This window comes from Clytia hemisphaerica, unplaced genomic scaffold (genome assembly GCF_902728285.1).
Source record: "Clytia hemisphaerica strain Z4C2 unplaced genomic scaffold, Clytia hemisphaerica genome assembly, whole genome shotgun sequence".
In the NCBI taxonomy this organism is placed as follows: domain Eukaryota; kingdom Metazoa; phylum Cnidaria; class Hydrozoa; order Leptothecata; family Clytiidae; genus Clytia; species Clytia hemisphaerica.
In genome coordinates, this window is record NW_027104591.1 from 40,837 (window position 1) to 53,575 (window position 12,739).

The following is a 12,739-nucleotide window of genomic DNA, read 5'->3' on the forward strand; positions in this document are numbered from 1 at the left end:
ACTTTCGTTTTCGGCTATACGACAGCGTTTTCAAGCAGAAAGCAGAGGAAATCTGTGAAATTATGGCAGGGAATGCTAACCTATTTTTCCAGTGTTTCTCAAGATTATTGTTCTAGAAAGTTCATAAAGGCCTAATAGTTTCAGATTAGTATGATTTCATCAGAAAAAACATTTACACCATATCCTTATTGATATGTGAAGGCTACCAAAAATAGCAATGTCCTCCATCAGAACAACTTTAACATAAGGGACAAGGACAGTCAAGAAGTCTACTTCTTTGTTGAAAATTTGCACAAAATACTTAGAGAAAATGGTACTATGGAAGCCCATTCTATACTCCTAAATGATAGTTGAAAGATCAGCAGTTGAGAGGGTTGATTAAAATAGAACTCAAAGCACACAATAAAGTATACATATATATTTGTCCAGAAAGAACTGGAATGTTGTTTGCTTTGTTTTGGTGTTTAAAAATATGTACTTATCAGTTCTAAAAAAATACAAATTTGAATATAATGAGGGCAGTGAGTCTGGTTAAATGTTACTATATTTACAAGAAGGATTACTGAAAAAATACTACTGTATGTACTACTGATGAACTAAACTCAAAAACTAAAACTTTACCATAAATTTACATTACGACAATTTAAAAAATCTATCTTTAATAGCAACAAAGAAAAAAACATGGCTCAAAGTTTTAAACATAGAGCTATTCAGAGCTTCAATTCACAGATTCAGTAGGTATAGAGCTTTCAAAATTTGAAAACCGACACTGCATTGGTTACTACAAGACATACTATCCACACGGTTTTTTCGATTCATGAAAAAAATAAAGTATTTATCAGAAAAAGATTCTCTTAATTTTTTTGGTAATTAATTCCAACAATCAATAATCAATATAACAGTTTTTTGAAAACCATCCCACAGTGTAAACATTATCAACCAACTAAACCCACACCGCCAAAATTGTAAAAATAAGTCAATATAATTTCTATCAACAATTTCTCGTAAAATGTTTTTTTCCAACATTCTGATACCAATCATGGCTGGAGGCATTATATGTAGAGTGACTGTGTGGCATTTCATTGCTTTTAATGATCACAATACCAAACATCAACCAAACAAAACTGGCGCCAAGCCAAATCTGGCGATTAAAAATTTCCATGAAAATTATAATTGAAACTTATGTCGTAAAATGCTTTTTCCAACATTCTGGAGGTGTTCAAAGTTAGAGGTATCATATGTAGAGCCAAGCAATACATGAAAAGTCATTTGCTATCCCATTTGCCATGAGATATATGAGTCAACAAATCAAACAAAAACCAACAAATCATGTCTCTTCACTTTCATGTCACATCGTGTTTTCAGAAAGCCAATCCACAAGAAGAGCAATCTTCCTTTATTATGGAGTGTTCCAAAACTATTGGTAGGTTGTTTGGAAGTAAAGAAACCCACACAGTTTGCTTTATTTTGAAGATTTAACTTGAAAACAAACTGCATCTTTCCAGTAGAAACTCATGTTTCAACCTGCTACATAACATTGGTCAGTCGGGTCTGCTACTAACATGTAATAGTTTTATAATAGCTGAGCTTGAGAATCCGTAGGCAGAACTTGTAACATGTATTATGTGTATAATTATGTCAGTCGACTTGAATCATGATACATTACTCACATTTCACTGGATGCATTTTCGCTGTGAAATTATCCGCAAAATTTTCTGACCGCGTTCTGAGACGTAGGCTAATAGATACCGGGCCTTACGGAAGCCCATTAGGGCCAACACCTTGAAGTGGAAAAAATATTCCGCGCTTCTATTTCAATCAGAAGCGCTATTCCTTTTTCTTCCGCGCTGCAACTTAAACATGAAGCACTACTAAAAGATCTTCCGCTCTATGTTTTAAATGTGCAGTGTGAGAATTCTTTCCACTGCAGATTAAATCACAAGCGTTACTTGGAATTTTCCGCGCTGCACTTGAAATTTACGAAGCGTTGATTTTTTTTCCGCTTAAGATCGGCCATAGGTCATCACTTGATGTGTTGATTTGAAACGGGCCTCAGGTAACGTGTAAACAAACTGAATAGTGGTACAAAAAATAGAATAATAAAAACAGGTGAAGAAGCACTGAGACCATGCCTCATCATGATAGAAGAAGTAAGTATTTCTTTCCAATCATTAATATTCACAACATATTAGATAATACAACACCTTTTAAAGAATCCTGAACAATTAATGCGTCTTTTGTACAGAAGGGAAGGGGTACTATGTCCAGCGTCCAGGGTGGTTGCACTCATGACAGCGTGGTGATCAATGAATGGGCAGATGGGAAAGGGTGATTGATAAAAAATTGTTAGGTAATTCAGTCAAGATCCTGAGTATGGATTACCTATCAATTCTGTATTTTTATCGATTACTCATTAATTTTACTTTGATCCTTACTAAAGTACTACATTTTCAATCAATTATTCATTGGTATAGGCGAGGCAGCCATTGAAAAATTGTTCTGTTCACGTCGCCCGCCCGCACCATCCATATTTTTCACTGATTTTCCAGTGCGGAGATTCGAAAAAAATCCAGGAAAAATCCAGAAGAAACAACTTGTTCTTCAAATGTATAACTTTTTCTTTGGGGAAGGAGGAGGGTTTCAGCTTCAGGCGATATTTAAAAAACCCGTAAAATTTTATATAATTCAATATATTTGAGACCTTCTGGCGACGCGAACATAACTATTTTTCGATGGCCGCCATATATGTATAATAAATACATGTCATCTGATAATAAATCAATGATGCTGATGGATAATCAAAGGTAATTCAGCTCAGGTCCTGCAGGGAATCAATCCAAAATAGCTTCCTCATAACATTATAAAAATAAATAGAACCGTTGACTCATAACGAAGGAGCTGACTTTAAAAATCAAGGTATTTCCCTCGTCTAGACAATTTTTGGACGGAGTATATATAAATAAGAGATTACAGAGCTCTTAGTATATACAGGCAGTTTATAAAAGTACATCGATTTTTGCATAAAAAAAACTTCTACTCGTCAGATACGGAACAAAAGAAAGTGATAAAAAAAACAAAAGAAACACCGATGAACCCAATTTCTGGCGTATCTTTTACGAAAAATTTGATCCGTGTTAGCAATCGAACAATATTTGATATTTTCTTTTTAACCCATCGATGCGAAGAACAGAAAAGAAGAACTTTAGTTTTTGCCCATCTGCTATAGAGTGTGACAAAATTCCTTATATAAAATTGTGTTCTCATGCTTGGAGATTGAAAAAGATTCAGGTCATAATGACAAGAGATAGCAAGAGATGCGGAAGATTAGGTAATTAGTAAATGTCTTAAAATTACAAACGCAAGCGCATATATTTTTAGCATCTGTATTCTCAAGTGTATTTGGAAAAACAGTTTTACGAGTGTAAGAGCTTGAGGAGTGTTTAATAACTTTTCTCACTCGTTTGGTTGCCGTAGTGAATAATAACAGTTTTGTAAGCTTTTATTTTGATGCTAAAATCGATGTACTTTTATAAACTGACAGGATAAAACACTGGATAACATTGTCAAATAAAAATATATACAGCTTATATAGGGCTTATACAGGCTTTTGCACCTCACCAGTATAATGAATGGCAGTATCTTTGTTTGGACAACATGAAGCACACTATTTTTTTTAGTTTTCAGTTTTTTTTTAGTTTTTTAAGTTGTCAGATTTCCGTTGTAAAGTTCCCTAAAAAAAAATGGAATTCCGATATACTTTGGCAACAAAACTGGGTGAAATTTATGGAATTCCCATACTTTTACCTCCATTATACTAACAGTTGGACCTATCTCCTTTTTACAACTGTCATTTCTTTTTCTCCTAGGGAATGTCGCAATTCAGAAATATTTCAATGAGGGATATAGCTATAAAAACATTTTACGGTTGCTGCAAAGACTTGGTATTGTGATCAGGTATATAAAAATATATACATTAAAGGTCAAGGTCATTGTTATTATAGAGTACTATAACAAGACTATATAATTTTAAGTAATTAATTTCAATTACCAGATTAAATTCTAATTAAGGAAAAATTACATCATCAAATTTGATATTTAGATAAATTTTAATCCCTTGATCTCCTTTTTTCTTCTTTTTACGAATTTGGGAGCTTCGAAAGGAGCTTAAATTAAAACAAGGTCTTAAATCAAGCAATCATTGCTGTTATTCTATTGTGATAAGCTAATTGATTATATACATATAATTGGATGACATGCTATGGTTTTTTTTAGCATGCGAAAGTTGAAAAGAATCTTATTCAGCCTCGGGCTTGCAAGAAGAAAACCAAATTGTTCACTGGCCCATGTGTGTGATACCCTTATGGTATGTTAATTTTGCAAGGTTTTTTAAATTAACCATTTTTATTATATTACTTCCGAACTTAAGCTTCATATTCAGTTATTTCTTGCTACATAATATAATTTATTTTATTGAAGGGTGTTTTTTTACATGGGGCTGGAATTGTTGGTTTGCCGTCACCGACCCTAGATTTTGGAGGTGGGTGGGTCAGTCGAAAAAAAAAATTATTTTGAGGATTTATGAAATCTTTGTCCACACAGCTTTACATCTAGGTAATTTTGAATGGAAAACGGAAGAGCGCTAGCAGGGAATTCACGATTCTTATGCTTGAGACAGACAAGATATGAGTCCTTCTTAAAAATGGCAATAAAATATTTTGGGTTGGAAGTCCTGCCTGGTTGGTTGTCAATCTATAAAGCAATTAACCCCATTCACCATATTTTTCTACCAATGAATTTTAAATTCTTCTAAATTTTCAATCAATAATCTATTTTCTACATAATATTACCCTGTTCTTTCTAGACTGAAATTCAAGGAAGTGGAAGCTTGCTAGGATATAGATGTATGCATCAGAAATTGCGTGTAATCCATAACATTCAAATCAGCAGGTAGAAATCAATCTTTTTAGTTTATTTCTTGCTTTGTGAAGCCCTTTTTAAGGATTTCAATTTTCTGCAGTCTCTTAGAAGTGCTATCATCCAAACCTAAAGCTCGTAAATCATGCTTAGGTAAAATCTTATTTGATTTCATTTACAATTCAGAAACAATGTGATGAATCTTCAAAAGGCTATCGACCCTATTGGTGTTGCTGAGCGCCGTGCTAGGAAATTAAAGAGAAGAAGATACATCACACCTGTAAAGATTAAGTTTGAAACTATTATAATTTTGACATACTTTTTGGTCTGTAATAAGGAGATTAGATTGTAAAACTTGTTCTCTTAAAATGTCTTTAACGATTAAAAACCTTCAGGTTGGGTCAGAAATCATCCTAGTGAGGATAAATCAATATCCAAATATATAACAGTTTTCCAGTAAGATATAGCTTGCAAGAGCATTTTGCATAAATTAATTATTTTGAGCATAAGTGAACTTGTATTTTTAGGGTCCTAACTATTTGTGGCACCTGGATGGCTACGATAAGCTGAAACGATATGGGATATGTATACATGGTTGTATTGACGGGTAATTTAGCAAGTTTTGTTGATTAAAAAAGGGGAAATTTAAAATGGCGTGAATTAGCAGTTAGATTTTAAAATTAAAGAATCAAAATAATATCTAATTAAAGTTCTATGGTTAAAAATCTTTGAATTTGATTTATTAAAAGGCTTTTGCCTGACTTTTTGTACTTTTTGAAAAGCTTTACATTACATAATATTTATTATATAGATGAATAAAAGATAAATTAAGTCCTTATTTAATTTTTTGAATTTTATTTTTGTAGCTATTCCAGAAAGTTGATCTGGTTGGAAGCAGCATCTACTAACAATTGTCCAGCTGTTGTGGCTGGCTTTTTTCTCAATCAAGTTAAATCACTCAAAGGTACGTTTATTTCTTCAATTAAAAAAGGTAAATCGTTTAACAAGGTTTTGAAAATAACGACGGTCAACTTTGATGACTCTTTGTTGCATTAGGAGAAAAAGCATTTCTCGATGAGAATTTTCACTGAATACAAAAATACAAAAATTGAATTTTTGTTGTTATCTTTAAGAATTATACAAATATTACAAAACTTTTTCTGAGTCGCCCGGTGTAGATTTTAGAGATATTGTATGAAACTTGTGTCCCCAGATCCTCTATGGGTGTTTTTCATATTTTGGAAATTTTCATTTTTGGGGCCTTGGGACGAGGAGGTAAAGGAGGTAAATTCTTTTTGGCAGCCCGGAAACTGGACGGGTCCGATCAGCTGAAACTTTTTACACTTGTTTCTTAAATTATATACAGTACCCTGACTAAAACTTAAGATAACCTTAAGGTGATCCAGGCTGTTAGCACGTTAGACAGTACTAGAAGGAGTTGTAATTATTTCGTTGAGAAATTATAATAAAGATTATTATAATATTAACTTTTAGGTACTGCGTTAAACGTTCGTGCAGACAGAGGAACAGAAAACTCGAACATCGCTGGAATACAGAGGCTTTTTCGCTCAAACGACAATGACTTCCAAGCTATTGAAAAAAGTTTCCGATTTGGCAGGTCAACTTCAAATCAAGTAAACTCCATTTTATATTTAAAATATTTTTTAGTTTTTAGGCAATGTCGCTTTACCAAAAATACATTCAATATGAATGTATAGATGAAAGATAATCCTTCAATGTTTGAATTGCTTACAAGGAATAAGGATTAAAATGAAAAATCTTTCTACCCTTTGATACAATGTGCTGCTAGATCTTTCCAGAATAACCTCCATCTCAATTACGTCCATAAATTAAAGGGTGTTTGATGTACTGAAGTTAAAATTCATTACAATAATGAATTTCTAGCTTAAATACAGGGTGTCCGAAAAAATGTCAGAACACTGCTATGGGTAGAAAGTCTTTGTGTGTGTATCACAAACAAAATCCGAAAAATGAACTGGGATGTTAAGTTATTTGAGTAAACGTTAATAAATGTTTTTATATGATAAAACATATTACAGCTGCAGTAACCGAGTCATGATCTACATACGTTCAAATTCTAATGGCAACTGTACTATAGGTTTGTAACGGTATACAAGGTTTCCGAGCACGCAATCTCACATCCCGATTCCAGGAAACCAGCCACGTTATCTACTCTTCGATCATTTTTTTTTCGTGTTTTTTTTTATGAATATAATTTCTTTTTTTTATTACGCACGTTAATTATTTTTATAGATCGTCGACCAAAAAAATGCGAGCGTGTTTATTGGTCAAGAGCATTGACATAAATGCAATATTTCATATTTATGCTGTTGCATTAAGAAAAACTTTGCGATACACACACCAACACTTTCTACTCATAGCAGTGGTCTGATCGGATACATTTTTTCCGGACACCCTGTAGAGAATAATTGACTTTCCAATTTAGAGAATTGAAGCATTTTGGTCTCAATTGAAGCGGTCACTGACTCAATGGTGGATGAACTTTTTTAAGGTAATTTATTCCTTCATTGTTTCCCAACAACCCAGAGAATTTTGGCTGAAATCTTTGGTAATTTTTTCTTGCATTAGTACCTGGTAGAGTTTCTTCTGACTTTAAATCCTGAAATTGACAGAATTGCTTTTTGTGGGGATAATTTTTTTAAGAGATACCAAAATCGAGCCAGTTCGATGAACAAGGTTGACAGTTTTGACCAATCATACTGCAGCTGTTTTTTATTACATGTATATGAATTTTCCAGGACATGATTGACGATGGAACATTTGATGAATCTGATGAAATTCAAAGGTACGCGAGAATATAAATTATTGTCAATAGAAAAACAATAGAAAATGGATTCAATTTAATGGATTTAATTTTTGAAAAATGAAAGCTCTGCTCGCCCTCTCTCTGAATGAATTGAATGAATTCTAACCGGTGAAGAGTTTTGACCTAAATTCAATGGACTTTGATTTCTGACCAAAAATTATGACCAGACCAGCAATAGCGAGTGGCCACGGATTTGAAAAGTGAAATTAAAATGTAACATTTAAAAGAAAATGAGATCCAGATAAACTGAATTGACCCCCACGCGAACTTTTTTAAATCATTTTCAAGTCTTTTGAATTGTTATAATTCTAAAAATGTTTGCATTTAAAAGAGCAATTTTACACAAATAACGATTTTAAAAATATAAATTACATTCCGCCAATAGTACTTGTTATCTACCGTAACGCTCTCCTGTTCTCCTTTTAAGTAAAATTAATGGTACAATTATTTATTTTTAGGGAATGTTTAAAATTTTGTTTTCTCCAACTGATTCAAAAAGAGTTAGATGATTTCAAACTAATACACAACACTCACAGGATTAGAAGAAGTAACACAAACGAAACAACTGGTGGAAAGCCGGAACTTTTGTACAGCATGCCAAATTATTTCGGTAAGCTGTAACATTTGGTTACATTCGGTACTTAAGTCCATCGAAAAACTATGTGGAAACTTCACATTTAATGTTGTAGCTCCTTCAAGTGGGTCTAATTGCCTATTTTTTGGCCATTTAGGCCTACTTTGTAGCGCTGTAATTTATCACTTGCAAAACATAAACAGGTAGAAAACGGAGGTGCACACTATGGCAGGAATACCTTACGAGTTTTAAAAGCTCTATGTTATAATCTATGATTGGCTATTCGCAATTCAGGTGCCACCGACTTTATGTGGAATGTTCGTGAAGCTGAAATAAATGTTGCTGAAGCGTATTGTCGTACACCGAACGTTTTTGGTTGTGGAAACGAAATTGAAACTGTTGGCTTATATTTTATGAATGAAAATAACTTGAGATTTCCAAGCTCATTTCAAGAAGCCAAAAGACTTTATGGCCTTCTGCTCCGATTCATTAATGGTTTGGAAAACGCATATCATTTTTAACATTGTCCAATCTGAAGTTCAATTAGAAACTTTTTAAACTTTTTAAAATATATATTTTTATTGAACTTTTTCTCCTCCTAAGAAATTTTATTATGCATGTCTTGTTACTACTGTATAAAAATATAGAAATTATCTAGAAATTTCAATACTTTTTCATAATGATATTTTCATGTAGAAAAGGTTATGGCGTGACGGCCTCTTTAAGCTCGTACAAAAAGATCATATAATTTTCCCCTAGTTTTTTGATGTAAAAATAAACTTCAAAGATTTTTTCTCCGTATTCTGGAAACTGTCTTTTCTATCATAATATTAATTTCTATGTTTTAGGCTTGCTAGTTTACTATTGTGTTTATATGAATATTTGCTGTTCTATAAATCTTTCCAGGTATTCGAAAGTGTTTATTTTTTATGGTATTAAATTTTGTAATTTTAGCCAAGAAAAATCTTTTGTTTTAAAGACCTTCATTTCACAGAAAATCTATATTCATTATATGCATAGTATTATACCAATATTTCGGAAAATAGTCTTTTTCCCACTGCTGATTTACAATGTTGGCCATACTCGCCATAACATTATGTCCATCTATCTAACCATTATTTTCTAACCATATCTATGTATGATCGAAAGCATCCAGTGAGAGTGAGGAGCTTTATTTACGTCTGTTTCGTGGTTTTCACAGGTAAAAATGTAATGCTTACAGTATACTCGGTAAATAATCTAGCTAGTCCGATTTACCCAGTGTTGCTTATACTTACTTACTTAAGTTTACTTTAAAGTTCGATTTAAGAGAATTGAAATTTAATCCCGAATCATCTTGATGAAAGAATTAATATAGGGGTTGAAATTTCAACTACTGGCATATATTTCTCATAGAACAACAGGGCTCCCAGACGTCATCCTAAAATCCTAAAAAATCCTAATATTTGAAAACTTTGAAAATTTGTTCTAAATAGTCCTAAATTTTGGGAAAATGTCCTAAATTGTTCTAAAATTTCAAGCATTATATTTAACTCTGGCAGGTTTTGCTATATAAAATTTTTGATAATATTCAATGCAGGTCTTGTAAACAGTAAAAAGCTTTCCCCTGCGGCGCGCACCATTCACCTTGTAACTTATGTAGCAAACAGGAAACTTTTTCTTTTCGTTTTAAAGCAAGAATTTCTTTGTAAATTATAACATGAGCTAATTTTCTAATAGCTTTGTTCTAAATTGTCCCAAAATATCCTAAAAATTCATCAATTTTGTGCTTAAATGTCCTAAAATTTAGCCAAAATATGTCCTAAAATCCTAAAATTTAAACCTATTTTTAGTCTGCTGGGAGATCTGGAATATACAACAAGCCGACTGTCTATGAGCTTAGCTTGGCATATATTTATAAGTATCAACTTCTTGTTGACGATTACGTAATAACACAGGTTTTGCTTAAAAATTCCAATGGGTGAATCGGACTAGCTTTTTTCTGTGGAGATCGTTTCCTACGTTCAAAAACGTATAGCAGGGGGAAGGAGACCATTGATGAGAATAGGCTGCGCTACGTGCTAAGTTTGATGGATTTCTAGACGGACCGTAACTGGATTTCTCCCTCCTTTTCCTAAATGTTTTCGTCCTCGAGGCCGTCCTTAATGGTACTTTTTGGGTTCCTTTTAAAAGTCGGAAACGTCACGCAAAATTAAATTTCATCAAAATTTAGTGAATTTTGTAACTTTTACTTTGACTATATTGTTACTGAAGTTTGATTTTTCAGTTAAATATTTCTATCAAATTCCTTAGGGGAAGAGGAGGTTTTTTCCCTTCATTTTTTAATCCCGATTTTTGATCCCGCAAAAGATTTGAATGCCGAAGGTGGATCCACCGTAAAGTCACCAAATAATTTTCATACCTATATGAAGCCAGTGTACCAAAATTTGAAATGAAATGCACTTTCAGGATCAACACAAAAAAGTTGCAAATTTGGTCTTTTTGGAGAGATTTTGGCAGTTTTTTGACCACATTTGAGCAACGAAAGGACAAAAATCCAAAATATTTGGCTCAGTTATACTAGATTCTGTCCTCTACCAAATATAATTGAAACAGGAGTGATTTGAAGCCGCACCACTGGGCCTGACTTTGTGAGAAGTAACGCCCGCCGCCCACCCGCCTTGCCTAAAACGGGCGGCGCCGAAGTTGCCCCAAAAGAAAGAGGCGACACTTAACTATCCAATGAGCTATGAACCAACCTCTAATTATAGCCTATTTAATAGGATTCGTGCATTTGTTACGTGCTATTTTCTATTCAATTCCCGGGGGGGAATACCATACGTTCGGCCCAAAATTTGGCTTCTAAAATCGGACCCTTACAGTGCAGTGAATTTCCATGAAAAATCATACCCTTACAGTGCACTTTTTCAAAATTTCTCGCCAGTAAGGGCGAAAATTTTTGCAATTTTCCAAGAAAATGTGGAATTTTTCCTCCAAAATTGACCAATTTTGTGCCAATTTTACCAAAAAATTGGCCTTTTATCACAATTTCCTACCCTTACAGTGCAGTTCAGTGCAGTTTTGTAATCTCCTACCCTTACAGTGCACTAGCTGAACTATGAAAAACCTACCCTTAAGGGCCGAACGTCTCGTATGTCATTTACCTTGAGTGCCCCCCCCCCCGGGATTCAATTTTGTTCAAAAATCCCCTGAACTCAATTGGGAATTTGAAAACTGTTTTCTATATTGTTGTCGTCTTTACAAATTTCAACTCTCAATGCACGAAGGAGCGTTTAGCAATTAAAATATAACTAGCATAGTGACGTATAAAACTGTGATATACAGAATAAAGACGATAACAATGGAGTTTTTAAACAGTTTTTAAATTCTCAATAGACCTTTTCATAAATTACGTCACGAACATCACTTGCCTCGTATTCAAACAATTTCCATGGTGATCATATCCCTGGAGACATTAAATGATTTTTTAATGAATAAAAGTAGTTGCTATAAAATCCGCTGGGAGTTAATCACCATGGCAATAATTTCAAAACGAGGCAAGTGATGTTCGTGACGTAATTTATGAAAAGGTCTATTGAGTTCAGGGGATTTTTTAACAAAATTGAATAGAAAATAGTGTCGAATCCCGGTTAATTCCCTCGCCTCCCCATCAATGACCTTCCTCAAATGAATTCTGCTGAATCATCTCGATTTCGTAAATTCATGAAACCATCCCTCGTTTTACAAGCCCTCGTTTTCAAACTTCTGGAACCCTTCGTGAAAGCTAATTTTTATTATATTAGTACCTGGAAAATGAATTGATCATTAATCCTTTTGTTCCCACTAGCCAGAACCCCTTTTTATTACCTAGAAATTCCTTATTTTATGCTTTCCTGAGCAGTCTTCCTCATGCCCCTTTACGACCTTGTTTGTTTCCCAATTTAGGTCCTAACACTATTAACATTACATGTAGCAATTTTGATTTAGTGGCCCAGTATATATAGAGGTCAAAATTTTGTTTTTGTATTTTGTTGACAGTACATTTTAGTCTTGGATACAGTTTGTTTTGATTTTACTATGTAAGTAATTTTGTCTAACGCTTTAGTATGGTGGTTGAAATAGAACTTGTTCTTAATGAAATTTCATTCTGTCTCTGATTCATTCTGTACTCATCTTTTTGTTTTAAACTCTGTCTGGTCATGAAATACAAGTAAGTCCAGATAGAGGGCTCGGAACCTTTTACACTCTTTTAGAACCAATTTTCGACTTGATCTCCCTTTTTTTTACCCTCCACTTTTTTAGACATGTTTCGAAAACTATTCAAAAACTCCTTTTCAAACTCCCTTTTTCCCCAAATCCACAGTAAATAAATCCCGAGGACTGGCTAGCGCGACAATAGCATGTAACAAATGCACAAATCCCAT

The 12,739-nt window shown here is 33.5% G+C and overlaps 1 protein-coding gene across 2 annotated transcripts; it reads left to right on the forward strand.

The window, feature by feature from the left end:
- Positions 1-1,992: 1,992 nt before the first annotated feature.
- LOC136823632 (uncharacterized) lies at positions 1,993-9,400 on the forward strand. Of its 2 annotated transcripts, none has more exons than XM_067079810.1 (12): positions 1,993-2,150; positions 3,867-3,954; positions 4,273-4,363; positions 4,862-4,947; positions 5,101-5,194; positions 5,442-5,521; positions 5,781-5,878; positions 6,409-6,548; positions 7,382-7,447; positions 7,695-7,741; positions 8,221-8,372; positions 8,631-9,400. In XM_067079810.1, the coding sequence occupies exons 1-12, from the start codon at positions 2,129-2,131 to the stop codon at positions 8,855-8,857; spliced, it is 1,191 nt and encodes a 396-aa protein (XP_066935911.1). In that variant the 5' UTR covers positions 1,993-2,128; the 3' UTR covers positions 8,858-9,400. The 2 variants fall into 2 exon arrangements, with proteins under 2 accessions (XP_066935911.1, XP_066935910.1); XM_067079809.1 differs by lacking the exon at positions 1,993-2,150 and adding an exon at positions 3,172-3,328.
- The last annotated feature ends 3,339 nt before the right edge of the window (positions 9,401-12,739 follow it).